This window comes from Dendropsophus ebraccatus, chromosome 3 (assembly GCF_027789765.1).
Source record: "Dendropsophus ebraccatus isolate aDenEbr1 chromosome 3, aDenEbr1.pat, whole genome shotgun sequence".
In the NCBI taxonomy this organism is placed as follows: Eukaryota; Metazoa; Chordata; class Amphibia; order Anura; family Hylidae; genus Dendropsophus; species Dendropsophus ebraccatus.
In genome coordinates this window covers 88,269,310-88,288,499 of record NC_091456.1, presented here as the reverse complement: position 1 = coordinate 88,288,499, position 19,190 = coordinate 88,269,310, and the positions used below count along the sequence as shown (strand labels likewise).

At 43.4% G+C, this 19,190-nt stretch overlaps 1 protein-coding gene and 1 long non-coding RNA gene across 2 annotated transcripts; one reads left to right on the top strand and one right to left on the bottom strand.

Annotated features, from left to right (window-relative positions):
* Window positions 1–5,269: 5,269 nt before the first annotated feature.
* TOMM5 (translocase of outer mitochondrial membrane 5) lies at window positions 5,270–6,772 on the bottom strand. The gene is made up of 2 exons (XM_069964359.1): window positions 6,551–6,772; window positions 5,270–5,587 (listed from the first exon to the last, which is right to left on the bottom strand). Exons 1-2 carry the CDS (start codon window positions 6,669–6,671, stop codon window positions 5,553–5,555), a joined length of 156 nt encoding a protein of 51 aa, XP_069820460.1. The 5' UTR covers window positions 6,672–6,772; the 3' UTR covers window positions 5,270–5,552.
* Window positions 6,773–6,857: 85 nt separating this feature from the next.
* On the top strand, window positions 6,858–18,600 carry LOC138787181 (uncharacterized). Its single transcript, XR_011362319.1, has 2 exons — window positions 6,858–7,000; window positions 17,928–18,600. It is a non-coding gene; the product is annotated as an uncharacterized lncRNA (long non-coding RNA).
* Window positions 18,601–19,190: the final 590 nt, after the last annotated feature.

The window sequence follows — 19,190 nt, the reverse complement described above, 5'->3', positions numbered from 1 at the left end:
CCCTTATAATAACAGTGTAACTGCAAGGATATCCCTCATAACAGTGTGACAGCAAGGATATCCCTTATAATAACAGTGTGACTGCAAGGATATCCCTCATAACAGTGTGACCACAAGCATATCCCTCATAACTGTGACCGCAAGGATATCCCCATAACAGTGTGACCGCAAGGATATCCCTCATAACAGTGTGACTGCAAGGATATCCCCATAAGAGTGTGACCGCAAGGATATCAACCCCATAAGAGTGTGACTGCAAGAATATCCCCATAACAGTGTGACCGCAAGGATATCCCCCATAACAGTGTGACTGCAAGCATATCCCTCATAACAGTGTGACAGCAAGAATCCCTCATAAAGGTGTGACAGCCCAGATTTCTCATAACAATGTGACCGCAAGAATATCCCCTATACAGTGTGACCGCAAGGATATCCCCCATAACAGTGTGACCGCAAGGATATCCCTTATAATAACAGTGTGACTGCAAGAATATCCCTCATAACAGTGTGACTGCAAGGATACAGTGTGACCGCAAGCATATCCCTCATAACAGTGTGACTGCAAGGAAATCCCTCATAACAGTGTGACCGCAAGCATATCCCTCATAGCAGTGTGACCGCAAGCATATCCCCCATAACAGTGTGACCACAAGAATATCCCCATAACAGTGTGACTGCAAGGATATCCCTCAAAACAGTGTGACCGCAAGCATATCCCTTATAACAGTGTGACTGCAAGTATACAGTGTGACTGCAAGGATATCCCTCATAACAGTGTGACTGCAAGCATATCCCTCATAACAGTGTGACCACAAGCATATCCCGTATAATAACAGTGTGACTGCAAGGATACAGTGTGACTGCAAGGATATCCCTCATAACAGTGTGACTGCAAGGATATCCCTCATAACAGTGTGACTGCAAGCATATCCCTTATAACTGTGACTGCAAGGATACAGTGTGACTGCAAGGATATCCCTCATAACAGTGTGACTGCAAGCATATCCCTCATAACAGTGTGACTGCAAGCATATCCCTTATAACTGTGACTGCAAGGATACAGTGTGACTGCAAGGATATCCCTCATAACAGTGTGACCACAAGTATATCCCTTATAATAACAGTGTGACTGCAAGGATACAGTGTGACTGCAAGGATATCCCTCATAACAGTGTGACTGAAAGGATACAGTGTGACTGAAAGCATATCCCTCATAACAGTGTGACTGCAAGGATATCCCTCATAACAGTGTGACTGCAAGGATATCCCTCATAACAGTGTAACTGCAAGCATATCCCTCATAACAGTGTGACTGCAAAAATACAGTGTGACTGCAAGGATATCCCTCATAACAGTGTGACAGCAAGGATATCCCCCATAACAGTGTGACCGCAAGGATATCCCCCATAACAGTGTGACCGCAAGGATATCCCTCATAACAGTGTGACCGCAAGCATATCCCTCATAACAGTGTGACCGCAAGGCTATCCCCATAACAGTGTGACCGCAAGCATATCCCCCATAACAGTGTAACCGCAAGAATATCCCCCATAATAGTGTGACCGCAAGCATATGCCCCATAACAGTGTGACCGCAAGGCTATCCCCATAATAGTGTAACCGCAAGGATATCCCCCATAACAGTGTGACTGCAAGGCTATCCCCATAAGTGTGACCGCAAGCATATCCCTCATAACAGTGTGACAGCAAGAATCCCTCATAAAGGTGTGACAGCCCAGATTTCTCATAACAATGTGACCGCAATAATATCCCCTATACAGTGTGACCGCAAGGATATCCCCCATAACGGTGTGACCGCAGGAATATCCCCCATAACAGTGTAACCGCAAGAATATCCCCATAACAGTGTGACAGCAAGAATCCCTCATAAAGGTGTGATAGCCCAGATTTCTCATAACAGTGTGACTGCAAGCATATCCCCTATACAGTGTGACAGCAAGAATCCCTCATAAAGGTGTGATAGCCCAGATTTCTCATAACAATGTGACCGCAAGCATATCCCCCATAACAGTGTAACCGCAAGAATATCCCCCATAATAGTGTGACCGCAAGGATATCCCCCATAACAGTGTGACCGCAAGAATATCCCCCATAATAGTGTGACCGCAAGCATATGCCCCATAACAGTGTGACCGCAAGGCTATCCCCATAATAGTGTAACCGCAAGGATATCCCCCATAACAGTGTGACTGCAAGGCTATCCCCATAAGTGTGACCGCAAGCATATCCCTCATAACAATGTGACAGCAAGAATCCCTCATAAAGGTGTGACAGCCCAGATTTCTCATAACAATGTGACCGCAAGAATATCCCCTATACAGTGTGACCGCAAGGATATCCCCCATAACGGTGTGACCGCAGGAATATCCCCCATAACAGTGTAACCGCAAGAATATCCCCATAACAGTGTGACAGCAAGAATCCCTCATAAAGGTGTGATAGCCCAGATTTCTCATAACAATGTGACCACAAGAATATCCCCTATACAGTGTGACCGCAAGGATATCCCCCATAACGGTGTGACCGCACAAATATCCCCCATAACAGTGTAACAGCCCAGATTCCCCATAACAGAGTGATAGCAAGAATCCGCTATAACAGTGTGACCTCCCGGATCTCCATACCTGTGTCACAGCGAAGCTTTAATTATAACAAGTTAAGGTGACCTCGGGCTGCATGGTGCCCCTTCTTCAGTCTGAGAGCCAGTGCACTGTGCAATTGCATGATGACACATAGCTAAGGCCAGCCATGACAGAATAAAAAAAATATTGCTGGATACATCAAACAGCAGCTACCACCAGTGCTCCTCAGACCCCATAGCAAAACAATAGGCAGCATGGTAAGGTGGGCATCTCTATGGGAGGGCTCGCGCACCTCTGCTCCCGCCTGTCTGTGCAAAGAACTGACATGTCAATTCTTTGGGTGGAGACCGATGAAAGCGGAGGCACACAAGCACTCCCATAGAGACACTGTTGGACACTGAGGCAGGCGGGATTCCATGGTTGAGAGCTCTGCCACAGAATTCCGCTGATTTTACCCCGCGTGAAAATACCCTAAGGGTACCTTCACACATACACAATCCACAGCGGAGAAGCGATTGGATTGGAGAAGCAGTGCCTGATATCACTGCTGCAGGGCACACAGTATGCTGCTGTCAGTATATACATTGAGCACCCACCTGATAAAGAATAGCTACCTGGGATAGAAGTTGATCAGAACAATCATTGTAGTGATATATCATAGAATGGAAAATAAAGGGGGTATCCAATATTTGAAAACAACAGCTGCTTTGCCGAATGATGTGTACCTGGCGTGTGTCCTCCCAAGTGTTTACATGGCTGCTGTCTGACGATGGCAGTGTAGGAGAGGAGGTTCCTCTTGGTTCCTGTGGTAGGTTTATCTAAAACTCTAGCAATCTGATTTTATGTAACATTAATGGAGCTCAGCAAATAAGAATAGCTGTATTGTTATTTATTATTCAAGGAGCATTAATAGATGTCAGATGTTGAAGGGAATATATCATTAGTAAATTACCTAATGTTTAACTCCTTCACGTCAGCCATACAGCTATATACGTTCCTGCTGCAGATGCCCCGTGCAGCAGGAAAGTGTATATAAGGCTGCGGGGGTCCCGATCACTTGCACTGACAGGTGGAAGTAAGCCACTTACCTCTGTCCTGTCGGATTGCTTATGACAGGAATCCCAAATTCTTTATAGAAAGAAGTGATGCACGATGCACCGCTGCTTACTGGTAGTCTTTTGCAATCTGAGGGCCAAGTGCTCTGCACCTGACTCATAGGGTTACATAAGTCCATGGAGTCCATCAAGTTTAACCAAAGAGGGGATGGCTACAGGGAAGGGGGATATACAAGGAGGGGATGGCTACAGGGAAGGGGGATATACAAGGAGGGGATGGCTACAGGGAAGGAGATATACAAGGAGGGGATGGATACAGAAAAGGGGAACGGATGATGATAGGTTTTATACATATGCATTTATGTTATTTTGGTCTAAGAACTTGTCTAAGCCTGTTTTGAAGCCCTCCATTGTTTTTGCTGTGACCAGATCCTGGCATAGAGTGTAAAAACCAATTAAACACATTTACATTGTTCCCTATGGGAACACAAAGCTCTGTTGTGGAATGGCTTGCGATTGTGTTCAAGAACAGAGGTATTACTGTAAAAGAAAAAAAATTCTGGTCTAGATAAGATTTTCTTCAGTAATTGCTACTAAGCTACAATATGCTATATTGATTATAAAAGGATTCCTTCTTATGTTAGTAGTGACAGTTTATTAAATCAGTTTGACAATAATTCTTTTAAGTTGATACCAGAAAATGTATGTAAATACATAGATAATCATTTACTGACTGTAGAGAATACATTATTAAAAGCTATAGAATAGCAGTACTGGTCACATTTAATCTCTTCATGCATGCAAGATAGATATAGCTATAGGAACAGCACGGTGGCTCAGTGGTTAGCACTGTAGCCTTGCAGCGCTGGTGTCCTGGGTTAAAATCCCACCAAGGGCAACATCTGCAGAGAGTTTATATTTTCTCTCCGTGTTTGTGTGGGTTTCCTTCAGGTACTCCAGTTTCCTCCCACACCTAAAAACATACAGCTAGGTGAAGTGCTGCAGAATCTGTGTGCACTATACAAATAAAGCATTATTAGTATAGCTACAGGAATGCAGAACCCAGTACAGGAATATAAATCACTATAAGATGCTTTATTAAAGCTTTTCATTTGGTGGTTCCCCATTTACACATGTAAAAAAAAAAAAAAAAAAATTGTAAAATGTTGTGCCACTTTCTGATACTTTGTACTTCAGAATCTGTGTAAACTGTAAACCTATCATGATCGTGTTCCAGTGACACGGGTACAGCTCTCACTCCAAACAAGAGCTCTCATACATAGTAATGGGATGCTTGCACCTACAGTTCAGACATCTACAATGTGGCCACATTTTAGCATCAGTAACATGACTGCTTACATGAAGTCCTAGCCCAGTAAATGGTTTAAAGGAGGTTATACCAAATTAAAACACTTGAGTAATAAGTGTCAGATTGCAGGGAGTCCAACCTTTGGGACCCCCAGAATCTTGAAAACAGCAACTGTTCTGTTTTGAAGCTTCCGAAAACAGCTGAGCACCGTACTCTGCTATCTCTGGCAGCCCCATCCCCAGCTAAGATGTCCCTGTGGAACAGCGGTATGTGCATTAGTAGATGTGTATTAATGTACAACAATTGAAAGAAAACATTTCATCTTTATTTCTAAGAATAACAAAAGCACGTGTCCATATGCTAGAGTTAGATATAAAACAAATAATGCAATGGCAAAGGACCCAACAGCCACTCATTCATTATAATATCCCAACATTTTCATGCAATAGATGTCCTGCACAACAGAAAGGCAGTTTCTTGACAGCATGGAGATGACCCTTAGGCGCTGTCAAGCTTGCTCAGTCCATGAGAGTGGTTTAGTGCACATGGAAACTGGAGGTAACAGTTGCCGGGAATGATTTCCTCTTCATATACTGTCCAGTTTCTTCAAGACAAAAGGCGCTGTTAAAAGAATAAGATCATTATAGTAAATAGGGTCATTATAGCAGGATTTGAACTAGCAAGATCAAACTAAGTACCACATAGTCAATATCTGCAAATAACCATAGCTTCATGTCCTCAGGACAGGAAGATTCTGCTCGCTGACTGTATACAGGGCACAAAATAAATGGATCTGAAGACTATTTGGACCAAAACTGCAGAAACTAAAATATAAAAAGGAACTGTCTGCAAGTTATTGCTGCGGTACCTGAACATGCCCATGGATAAGTGATGCCCTTGTTCTTATACAGGGGGTAAGTAATCAGCCAATGTTTGACCCCCTTCTCCATTACCCAGAGAGTAGGCGCACACCACACTGGCATCCAACTGGTTTCTGATCTTCTCTTCCAATAGGACACTGGCTTACTTCTATAACATGAACGCTACAAATTCATTCTTACCTTCCACATTTTGGGTTAACTTGCCAACAATGGAATTGACTACAATTTCCAACCCTGTACTGCAGCTCCCTGATGGCACTCAGGTCCTGCCCCATCATTACCATGTACCCCTTATCCACAGGATAGCAGAGATTAGCAGAGATTGGCAGAGGCGGTCATTTAGAAGCCCTTCAGACACTAATGGTCTATAGGACTGATGGAGACAGCCAAGTACAGTGCATGGCTCTCTTCTGCAGCTCCCACCACAGTGTACATGTGTGACCAACACTTCATTCTGATGGCATTCAGGACACTGTTCTCAAGATGAGGAGCAGCTGGATTACCCTGCAATCATAGACTATCCCTATCCTGTAAGGTTCCACCGCCCGGGACCTGAGAGGCACCACTGTAGTCCCTAGGAGTGTCGGCTGCACTCCCACATAAAGGGCACATCTGCCTTTCTGACCCTAGAAGTCTAATCACCCCAGATACACCTGTCATACAAGAACGACAAGCATATTTAGTGCAGGGAGTTGTCACTTACTTATCCTCAGCACGGCCACATAGATTAGGAAGTTCCGCACCGAGCTGATGACATCGCGCCGCATCTTGGCTCGCAGCTCTTCTGGATCAGCTTTCGGTCCAATACCTTCCAGTCGGAACATGACGACACTTAGTAAGAGCTGTTCTCCACGAGTGCCAGAAAGCGATGAGAGCCTGGAGGTCAGGAGGAAACCACACCCCCTCGAGAACGCAGTAATAGTGTGCAATACGGGAGCCGCCAAGGGACACTGCCGCAGGCTATTACTGATGACGTCAGCACGTACCCGAGCGTAAGGAGGATACAGACGTAGTGGGTGGGACGTGTCAGTTTGCGGCTCATAGAGCTGCTGCGACTAAATGCAATAGTCTGTGAAGACCCTTCCGATAATGGGATGGGAAGCAGTCTATTCTATAGGACCGTCATCTCTTCCATCACTAAGAGGATTTATTTGTACGCCATTGATCTGATGCTCAGCTGCTTTAGTGTGACTTAGCTACACTCTGTTCTCAGTAATTATTGTTCTGCAGAATAAATTTATTTAAAGGGCCACTTTCAATTTTAAAAAAAATAAATAAAAAATGGCGGTTTTGTTTTTACTCTTTGATGACTAGAGATGAGGTTCGTATGAACCTGAACTCTCGGCTTCTGATTCCCGCTGTCTGCCCGCTCCGTGGAGAGGGTGGATACAACCTTCAAGACCACCTGGAAAACTGGGATACAGCCATAGCCATAGGCTGTATCCCAGTTTTTTAGGCGGTCCTCAGGCGGTATCCACCCTCTCCACGGAGCTGGCAGACAGCGGGAATCAGAAGCCGAGAGTTCAGGTTTATACGAACCCGAACCTCGGCCAGTTCGCTCATCTCTATTGATGACCTGGTCAAATTTCCCTTTTGCGCTTTTGTTTTTTAAACCTCGTTTCAAAGGCCAAAGCACTTGCATTTTTTTCACCTACAGACCCACATAAGCCCATATTTTTTGCAACAACAATTGTACTTTGCAATAACAGAATTAATTTTTCCATAAAACATGCCGCTAAACAGGGAAAAAAATATTTGCGGGGTGAAACTGAAAAAAAGATTTATCAAACATGGTGTAAAGTGAAACTGGCTCAGTTGCCCCTAGCAACCAATCAGATTCCACCTTTCATTTTCCAAAGAGTCTGTGATGGATTAAAGGTGGAGTCTAACTGGTTGCTAGGGGCAACTGAGCCAGTTTTACTTTACACCAGTTTGATAAATCTTCCCCAATATTTTTCCTTTTGGGAGGTTTCATGTTTACGCTGATCGCCCTATGGTAAAACTGACATGTTATCTATGTTCCTTAAGTCAGTATGATTACAACGATATGCAACTTATATAAGTTCTATTTTATTTGAAGGCTTTTTAAAAATTAAAACCTTTTTAAAGATACAAAATGTGTGTTTAAAATCGCTACATTACCATCCTTATAACACTTTTATTCTTTGGTCTTTCTGAGGTGTCATTTTTTGCACCATGATCTGTTCTTTCTATCAGTAGCTTGCTTGCGTATATGCAACTTTTTGATTATTACAATTTTTCTGGAGTTGATGTTACTGAAAATCAGCAATTTTGTGCTTTGGCATTTTCTGCGCTTATGCCGTTAACCGTGCAAGATCAGGAATGTGATCATTTTATAGTTTGGGGCGATTACGCAAATGGCGATACCAAATATGTTTTTATAAAATGGGAAAAGGAGGTAATTCAAACTTTTATTAGGGGAGGGCATGTTTTATTAATGAAAAAACTTTTTTCTCTCTTTTACACAGTAACTAGAAGAAGAAGGGACTTCTAATACAACCACACTGATCTCTCACAGAGATCTATGCAGTGCATATGTACTGCATAGATCCATGAGATCAGTCATGCATTACCCTGGGCTGCCATTATTGCGCAGAGCCCTGGCCCGGCAACAAGCAAGGATCGCGATAAGATATTTATGTTTATAGAATTCTATAGTTATTTTTCAGCTTGTTTTCAATAGATAAGAGACAGAGAGAGCTAAGTGCCATCATTTTTTAACATACTGTGCCAATGACTTCATGCCTAGCCCTTCAAAATGAATGTTTGGAAATTAGACTTTTGTCACAAGCAGCACATGAGTCTTCTTCTTTAGGGAAGCTTTGGGGCTGCATGACAATGACAGGATTTTACCATTAAACTACAAAGAATAGCCACGTAGACATAGCAAACACACAGTGAAGATTCTTAGTAGTGATGGTATTTAGCTAGATTACATACAAATAGCTATTTCCCATACTCCAGAAGGCCCTTCACCGTATGTTTTAATACTGAGAGAGTTTCACATTGGTCAGAACTAGAGATGAGCGAACCTCGAGCATGCTCGAGTCCATCCAGACCCGAACTTTCAGCATTTGATTAGCGTTGGCTGCTGAAGTTGGATAAAGCCCTAAGGCTATGTGGAAAACATGGATATAGTCATTGGCTGTATCCATGTTTTCCAGACAACCTTAGCGCTTTATCCAACTTCAGCAGCCACCGCTAATCAAATGCCGAACGTTCGGGTTCGGATGGACTCGAACCCGAATCCGGTTCGCTCATCTCTAGTGAGAACCTTTCGTGTAATGGTAAAGGCAGTCATATACATGCAATAGCTGTACTGATTAGGCTGTCCAGATTACTTTTTTCTGTATATATTATATGTTTAATGTACACTCAGAAAAGCTCCAGAAGTAACCTCATTGACAAAAATAGAAAAAGCACAAAGAAACAGTTATAGGAATCGAATAAAACGTTATATTTGTAAATATAATGGTAATATTTGTGACAATTTGTGTTTACAATATTAGGAGCAAAATGATACTTTATTGGGGAAAAATTGTACAAGCAAAAGTAGGGTCAAGTGTTGAGCTGCCCTATTTCCTGCAGATGTTGCAGCATGGCCTGTGGATCCTGCACACTCATTGGTTGCTAAACACGGTGTCCCAGCTGGCTCACTATATGCTCAATTGGCAACCAAGCAGGCCAAGAAGGTGTTAAAAACTGTTGCTGTATGTGAGTGAAAATGCCCCAGGTGGGTGGAAAATGCCCCATGGCAAATTATTATCATATACTGTATGGTAACATTGGTAATACACTTTTCTATGCATGTGAGAAAACTGTTTCTAACTATATAATAGTACAATTATGCTGTTACACAGTTAATATTCTTATTATTGTATATGGATCTTTCTATGACTAGTTATTTGCTGCCACCTAGTGGTCGTTCTTGGTATGTTTTGTTTCCATGTTCCTTTATGGATACACCACCCATTTCCTGTGTATGTATTACCACTTCCTGCTTCTTCTTGGTGTATTTTCCTGCATCATGGCTGCCTGCATCTACCACATGTAACAGGGCTCCTGTATCCTGCATGCTAAGCTAAGGAAAGCATCATCTTTTGACCGCATAATACTAAATCCATTCATTCTGCTGTATTCCTGTTGTTTGATGTACAGAATAAACCAGCTTTTGGATGAAAACAGTGTTGGTGAGTTCAGCTATCTGATAAGGATTGTCCTCAGTGGTTACATCTACTTATACAGGCCAGGCATAGAGGTCTTACAAGGGATAAATCACTACAACAATAATCTGAGTCAGAATAGTCAAAAGATGCATAGAATTCCTCCAGCCTGCTGTGTATATGTGTGTGCCTAATCTGCAATCAAGCTCAGTGCCATCCACCATCTTGAATCACATTGTCGCACAAGCTTACTGCACTCCATGTGAATGATAAAAAACGTTCCTCTACATTGAACTGTTACCTCACCTGTCTAAGCTGCTGTTGGTCTTCTTAAAGAGACAGTACCATTTTTTGCATAACAGTAAAAAATGTCTAGACAAGGCTCTAAACACTTTCTTATTGCCGAACCAATGCAGACACTTCATGCTACTGAACCGGCAGGCCCACAGGGAACAGATCCGGCAGACATTACTGAACAGAGTGTAAAAACCAAACGTACAATAAAACCCACACAGAAACTCAGGGAAAACTATGAAGCCACTACAGATGAGTTCTCCAGAAACCTGTCAGACCTCTGGGACAGAACCTCACACTGTATGTCAGTTTTGTCACACTGTAATGATCAACCAGCCGAATTAATAGACTCTGTAAATCGCCTATGTGTCGCATATGAACGTTACCAGCGACTGTCTGTAAAGTACTCAGCTTTCCTGCAGGACTCTAATATAGAGGATTCTTCAGAAGAACTGACAAGGACCAATGCACTGAATCAACAAAGGGATCTTGAAGTACAAAATGCTAAGTTTAAGGCAGAACTCCGCGTTACTCAACTGCAGGAGACCAGATCTCACAGATCCACCTCAACAAAGCGCACTTCACTGTCCTCTAGATCCTCTCGCTCCAGAAATTCAACATTAAGTGACAAGCTAATAGAAGCCCGCGCTGATGCTGAAGCAAAAAAAGCGCAAAGTGCTTTTACCAGAAAGCAAGCAGAGGTAGAAGCACGCAAAGCAGCTCACCATGCTAAGATGGTAGCTCAGCAAGCAGAGGCAGATTCACAAATAAAGATTCTTCAAATGGAAGGGGAGGAAGCAGCTTCTATTGCAAGATTGAAAGTTCTTGAACAAGCAATGGAACAGAGCACTAATTTGGACTGTCTTATCTCAGCAGAACCAGAAGATCCAGTTGAACGCACCAGTGAATATGTACTAAAGCATAACATTTGTAAAGATACAGAATCATCAACTGTACCTCCTACTAAAGACACTGTACTGACTCTCAACACAGAGACCTCTCAACTCCATATGCCTGAGCCTCTTCAAGGCTACAACACAATTACATCTATGCAGAAAACCACATCAACTCCTGCCAACAATAATGTGACCTTTGGTGACAAGCTGCAACTCAAGCCACAGCCAGCACAAGCCTTAGAGACCAAACCACAGTTAAATGCTCATGCAACATCATTTTACCCTGGTAAAGCTCACCCTACATCACCAGAGAACTTTCACAACCAATGGGTTCCACAAGTGACTTTGGCACCAAAGAGTGAGAAAACAGATTTGAATGATTTTGCCAAGTATATGGTACGCCGTGAGCTCATTAATACTAGTCTACAAAGGTTTGATGACTGTGCAGAGAACTACAGGGCCTGGAGAGCGACCTTCAAGGCTGCTATTGCTGATCTCAACCTTACTACTAAGGAAGAACTTGATCTGCTCATAAAGTGGCTGGGACCAGAATCTGCTGATCGTGTCAAAAGACTGAGAACAGCACATGTTGACCATCCTGATGCAGGTCTTGTTGCTGCATGGACAAGACTTGAGCAAGCTTATGGTAGCTCTGAAGCCATAGAAAGCTCTCTATTCAAAAGACTACAAAACTTCCCAAAATTAGCAAACAAAGACTATCGCAAGCTGCAGGATCTAAGTGACCTCCTTATGGAGCTAGAGTTGGCAAAGACAGATCCACGTCTACCTGGACTAAGCTTCCTGGACACCGCTCATGGTGTCAACCCGGTGGTGTCTAAACTGCCATACAGCCTGCAAGAGAAATGGACACAACAGGGCTCAAAGTACAAAAGAGACTATAATGTATCCTTTCCTCCATTCTCATACTTTTGCAGGTTCATTAGTGATCAAGCTTGGATGAGAAATGACCCCAGCTTCAGCTTCAGTGAACCCAACGTGCCTGCTTCATCCTCATCATCAAGGTATGATAACACTGCACCTAAACGGAAAGACCTTAATAGAGCAATATCTGTCAAGAGGACAGACATCTCACCTTCCACTACCTCACCTAGTGATCAGAGCGTTGTGGATAACAAAGATAAAGACCCTAATCGCCAGTGTCCTATTCACAAGAAGCCTCACTCTCTTAAGAAATGTCGAGGGCTGAGGGCAAAGACTCTACAAGAGCGCAGGGAGATTCTACAGAAACTTGGAATATGTTTTAAGTGTTGTTCTTCTTATAGCCATCAAGCTAAAGACTGTAAAGTTGCCATCAAGTGCACAGAATGCAGTAGTGAAAAACATGTTACAGCTATGCATCCTACTCCACTTCCAGACAAACTACAGCAGCCAACTAACTCCCCCTCTGCCTCAAATCATGGCGGGGAGCAACAAAGTCATGCTCCAACCAAAGATAGTGTTTTCTCTTCATGCACAGAAGTATGTGGAGAAGGCTTGGATCACAAATGCTGTGCCAAGGTATGCCTAGTCAAGATATACCCGAAGGACCATCCTGAGAAAGCTGTTAGAATGTATGCCATAATAGATGAGCAAAGTAACAGATCCCTGGTCAAGCCTAAATTCTTTGAGATCTTTGGCATAGAAGGTCACGCCACACCGTATACTCTCAGAACCTGTTCTGGTCGCATAGAGACTTTCGGCAGAAGAGTCGATGGGTTCATGGTTTCTCACATCAAGGGGGAAGAGGGCATACCCCTACCAACATTAGTTGAGTGTGACCAGATACCAGATGAAAGGGAAGAAATTCCCACTCCTGAAGCCGCATATCATCATCCTCACTTAAGGCACCTTGTTGATGAGATTCCTGCAATGGATACCAATGCTGAAATTTTGGTCCTCCTAGGAAGAGACATTCTTAGAGTCCATAAAGTACGTGACCAATGTGATGGACCTGACAACGCCCCTTATGCACAAAGACTTGACCTAGGCTGGGTAATAGTGGGCGATGTATGCTTGGACAGGATGTGTACGTCACCTGAGATCCGCTCCTTCAAAACTTACGTGTTGGGAAATGGACGTGCCTCACACTTTAAACGATGTCCTCACCATTATGAAATAAAAGAGAAGCCTCTTGACATCATCCAAGTACGGCATGTTACTTCTGTCCTTTGTGATGACAATCTAGGTGCTGGAGTGTTTAGTACTACAAGTGATGACAACAAAATAGCCTTGTCAATTGAAGACAAAGAGTTCATCAAAATAATGGACAAAGAATTCTTCCAGGATGAGTCTAACAGCTGGGTTGCGCCATTACCACTTCGTGCTGCAAGGGCCAAACTCCCAAGCAATCGTGAACAGGCTATATCCAGATTCAATTCACTTCAACGAACACTAAAGAACAGACCTGAAATGAAGGACCATTTCATTGCTTTTATGAAAAGGATCTTTGACAATGATCATGCGGAACCTGCACCACCGCTTCAAGAACACGAAGAGTGCTGGTACCTGCCCTTCTTCGGAGTGTATCACCCCCGCAAGCCTAAACAAATCAGGGTAGTATTTGATTCCAGTGCCAAGCATCAAGGTGTATCCTTGAACGATGTTCTTCTCACGTGCCCAAATCTAACCAACAACCTTGTAGGTGTACTTATGAGGTTTAGAAGAGAGCCAGTTGCAATAATTGCCGACATTGGGCAAATGTTTCATTGCTTCATTGTACGTGAAGACCATAGGAACTTCCTAAGGTTTCTGTGGCACCGAAACAACAACATGGACAATGAGATCATGGAATATCGTATGAAAGTACATGTTTTTGGGAATAGTCCCTCACCCGCTGTTGCAACATATGGTTTAAGAAGGACTGCCCTTGATGGAGAAAAGGAGTATGGTGTGGATGCTCGACACTTCGTTGAGAGAGACTTTTATGTTGACGATGGGCTTAAGTCTTTACCTACAGATGAAGAAGCCATAGACCTGCTCCAAAGGACACAAGGTATGCTCTCTGAGGCTAACCTCAGACTACACAAGATTGCCTCAAATAGTGTTGCCGTTATGAAGGCCTTTCAACCTGATGATCATGCAACAGGGTTTAAAGATCTAAGCCTGGGGATGGACATGCCACCTGAACAGCGAAGTCTAGGCCTACGGTGGGACTTATCAAAGGATACCTTCGGCTTTCAAGTCAACTTTGCAGATAAGCCATTTACCAAGCGTGGTGTTCTGTCAGTAGTGAACAGCTTGTACGATCCAATGGGATTTGTGGCTCCCATCACTGTACAAGGCAAATCCTTGCTTAGGCAGTTCTCAGAGACTGTTAAAGATTGGGACGCTCCACTGCCAGCAGACAAGCTCTCCAAGTGGGAGTCCTGGAAACAATCTCTACGTGCCTTAGATGGAATCCGTATACCACGCTGCTACACTTCAGCTTCACTTTCTACAAGTCAGAGAAAGGAGCTTCACATCTTCTCAGATGCATCTACTGAGGCCATAGCAGCTGTTGCCTACCTCAAGGTAAAAGACTCTTCTAATCGTACCCACATAGGGTTTCTGTTTGGGAAAGCTAAGTTAGCACCTAAGCCAGAACACACTATCCCTAGGCTTGAACTTTGTGGGACCATTCTAGCTGTAGAAATTGCAGATTTCATAGTACGTGAGCTGGACATTCTGATAGATGACATCAAGTTCTACACAGATAGCAAGGTTGTTCTAGGCTACATATACAACCAGACTAAACGTTTCTATGTGTATGTCAGCAACCGTGTTGAAAGAATCAGGAAGTCATCTAAACCTGAACAACGGCATTATGTTCCATCTGAAATGAATCCTGCAGATCATGCAACTAGACCAGTGTCTGCAAGCGCCTTTGCTAATTCTTCTTGGATATCAGGTCCTGAATTCCTGCTGGATCAGTCAGAAGAAACGCCAGCTGAAATCTTCAGTATTCTAGAACCTGACAAAGATCCAGAGATTCGTCCGGAAGTGAAAACCCTCATCACCCGAACTAAACAAAGACTTGTCTTGGACGGTAAGCGATTTGAACGTTTTTCCAAGTGGATAAGGCTTGTCCGCATCATTGCAAGGTTAGTCCACATTGCATACGGCTTTCACACAAAGCCCACTGATGTTCAATGTCAAGGTTGGCACATGTGTCAAAAGCTTCTATCTGCAAAGGACATTGCTGGAAGTGAAATGGTTATTATACGTATTGTACAACAGGATGTCTTTGGTTCAGAAATCAAATGTATACATGACAAGAGGGACATTCCAAAAAACAGTCCAATTGCTAAACTGAACCCATTCATTGACAATTATGGCATGTTAAGAGTCGGTGGACGTTTAAATAAGGCCGAGTTGAGAGAAGAAGAACAGAATCCTCTCATTATACCTGCTCGCCATCACATTACCACTCTGCTCATAAGGCACTACCATGAAAGGGTTAAGCACCAAGGTAGACACTTCACAGAGGGTGCCATAAGAGCCGCAGGCCTTTGGATTATAGGAGCAAAAAGACAAATTACAGTTATACTGCACAGCTGTGTTCACTGCCGTAAACTAAGAGGTAGACATCAGCAACAGCAAATGTCAGATCTGCCAGCTGACAGGACAAGTACTGACCCACCCTTCACTCATGTTGGTCTGGATGTCTTTGGACCATGGATGATAACAGCCCGCAGAACTCGAGGTGGTCAAGCAAATAGCAAACGATGGGCAGTGCTGTTCACTTGTATGAGTGTGCGAGCAGTACACATTGAAGTAATAGAATCTATGGACGCTTCAAGCTTCATTAATGCATTAAGAAGATTTCTGGCCATCAGAGGACCTGTCAAGACACTAAGATCGGACTGTGGGACTAATTTCGTCGGAGCCTGTCGAGAGTTACAGATCAACTCTAGACCAATCCAAGACTTCATGGCTGAGAAAGGTTGTACATGGATTTTCAATCCTCCTCATTCTTCCCATATGGGCGGCTCATGGGAGAGAATGATAGGCGTTACACGTAAAATACTGGACTCTATGTTTATGGACTCCAATTTCACAAGACTTACCCACGAGGTTCTAACTACCTTCATGGCAGAGGCTTCTGCTATCATTAATTCCAGACCTCTTGTTCCAGTGTCAACAGATCCAGAGAACCCAGCTATCCTTACTCCAGCTGCTCTACTTACCCAGAAGCTTGGGTCCATTCCTGTTCCACCTGGAGACTTTAAATCAGGAAATCTGTGCTATTACCAGTGGAAGAGAGTACAACACCTTGCCGACTGCTTCTGGAATCGTTGGAAGATGGAATATCTTTCTACTCTGCAAGGACGGAGGAAATGGCAACGCCTGAACCCTAACATTAAGGTTGGAGATCTTGTTCTACTCAAGGATCAACAAGCCGCAAGAATCGAGTGGCCTATGGGACTTATTATAGAGAGCATTCTTAGTGATGACGGTAAGGTACGCAAGGTGGAGGTGAGAGTTGCAAGACAAGGGACTGTAAAGACTTTCATCAGGCCTATCACGGAACTTATCTTGCTCTTGCCCTGTGGAGAATGAACTTGAGTATGCTGCTGGATCCTACCTTTGACTTGAATTCCCATAATTGTCGCATTATTTGCATGGTTTTTTTTTTTGTCTTTCAGGTTCAAGACATCTAAGCAAATTGCACTGTTGTTTATTTGCGATTGTATAACTACCGTTATGGTGTAAATAGTGACATTTGCACGCCAGACGGGGAGTATGCTGTTACACAGTTAATATTCTTATTATTGTATATGGATCTTTCTATGACTAGTTATTTGCTGCCACCTAGTGGTCGTTCTTGGTATGTTTTGTTTCCATGTTCCTTTATGGATACACCACCCATTTCCTGTGTATGTATTACCACTTCCTGCTTCTTCTTGGTGTATTTTCCTGCATCATGGCTGCCTGCATCTACCACATGTAACAGGGCTCCTGTATCCTGCATGCTAAGCTAAGGAAAGCATCATCTTTTGACCGCATAATACTAAATCCATTCATTCTGCTGTATTCCTGTTGTTTGATGTACAGAATAAACCAGCTTTTGGATGAAAACAGTGTTGGTGAGTTCAGCTATCTGATAAGGATTGTCCTCAGTGGTTACATCTACTTATACAGGCCAGGCATAGAGGTCTTACAAGGGATAAATCACTACAACAATAATCTGAGTCAGAATAACAATACAGTGTAGTGTTGGCTATCAGCCAACTTGTTTCTGCAGAATCTGTCTGATAAACATTTTAGGCTCCTTTAACCAGGCCTTTTCTCACCTCTGCTCAATATCCCCATCTGTGTTGCCCCTCACAGTAACAGGGGGCTGGAAATTTTGTTTAGTCTTTCTTTTATTTGAAATTTGTTTTTAAACTCCAAAAGCTATGGCCCACATAAGCATAATTTTGCAAATTAAACTTTATAGGGACATTTCTGTCCTAAGTAGAGATGAGCGAGCTGGCTGTTGTTTGGGTTCGTACAAACCTGAGCTGTTGGCTTCTAATTCCCGCTGTATGCCTGCTCCGTGGAGAGGATGGATACAGCCTGGGGACTGCTTGGAAAACTGGAATAAAGTCTCTGACCTATGGCTCTGCCCTTTCCCTTGCTGTATTTCCAGATTACAGCAGGTTTCGGTAAATAGACCGCTTGTGATCAGTAACGTTTGACATTTTAAATGATAGTAACTCTATATCTGCGATTTGCTTCTTCTTAGCTGCTAAGGTAGAAAGAGCTAACGCCAGGAGCAGCATCCAGGAAAGACCTAAAGAAGGAGCAAATTGACTGCCATGATCAGCATCAATAGAGGATCTGAACAAGGATCAGAGTCACAGCCAGGAGCAGCATCCAGAGATAATCTGAAGAAGGCGTCCAGATAGGTCCTAAAAGAGGAGCTGAATCACACTCAGGAGAAGCATCCAGAGAAGACTTGAAGAAGGAGCAAAGTCACAGCTGTGAACAATATCAAGGGAGGTCCTAAAAGAGAAGCAGAGCCATATGAAAGAGCAGCATTTAGAAATGACCTGAAGAGGAAGACGTCACAGCCCACAACCAAGTCTAGGGAGGTCCTGAAACAGAAGCAGAGCCACAGCCAGGCACAGCATCCAGAGATGACCTGAAGGAGCAAGATCATAGCCCAGAGCAGCATTCAGAGAGAACCTGAAGAAAAAGCAGAGTCACGGCCAGGAGCAGCATCCAGTGGAATCTGAAGAAGGAGCAGAGTCACAGCCCAGAGCAGCATTCAGGGAGGTCCTGGAAGAGGGGCAGAGTCACAGCCAGCAGCAGCAACCATGAGTCCCGTTGTCCTCCACATGATGTTATGCAGTATGAGACTTTGGTGCTGGGACCAGTTTACCATAAATAAAAACATGAATTTTGAATAAGTAAAACATGTCTGTTTTACATATAATATAATAAATAATTGTTCATGGATCTGGAGAGTTTCTGGAGGTTTTGCTTCAATATAATCTAGTACAGTGGTACCTTGGTTTAGGAGTAACTTGGATTAAGAACGTTGTGCAAAAAAGAGCCCACAGTTTTTCAAAATTGTAACTTAGCTTAATACCATTGCTTTGGTTTAAGAGTTCCCTGTACTGGGTGGGAGCGGGAGTTGGGGAGGAGTATAGCCTGCACAAGGTGGTCTACATCACTGTACTCTGACCCAGAAAGTCTCCCTCACCTTCCAAATAATAGCAGATCCACTTCAGACTGGGGCTTACATCAGGGGACAGGACTTTGGAGGTAATCTTTATATAACTGTAACCCCTCTTTCCCTGGGCAGAGAGCGCTGCATTTATGTGCTCACATCTGCCCTGCTTATTCTTTCATGCCCCCTGCAGTCTCTGTGTTTCCCATCCTCTCCATTCCTGCTATAATGTGTCTGCATTCACACTCAGCTATAAACACTGTTGCTATAATGTGCCTGAACTTACACTCAGTTATACACACTGCTGCTATAATGTGCCTGCACTCACAATCA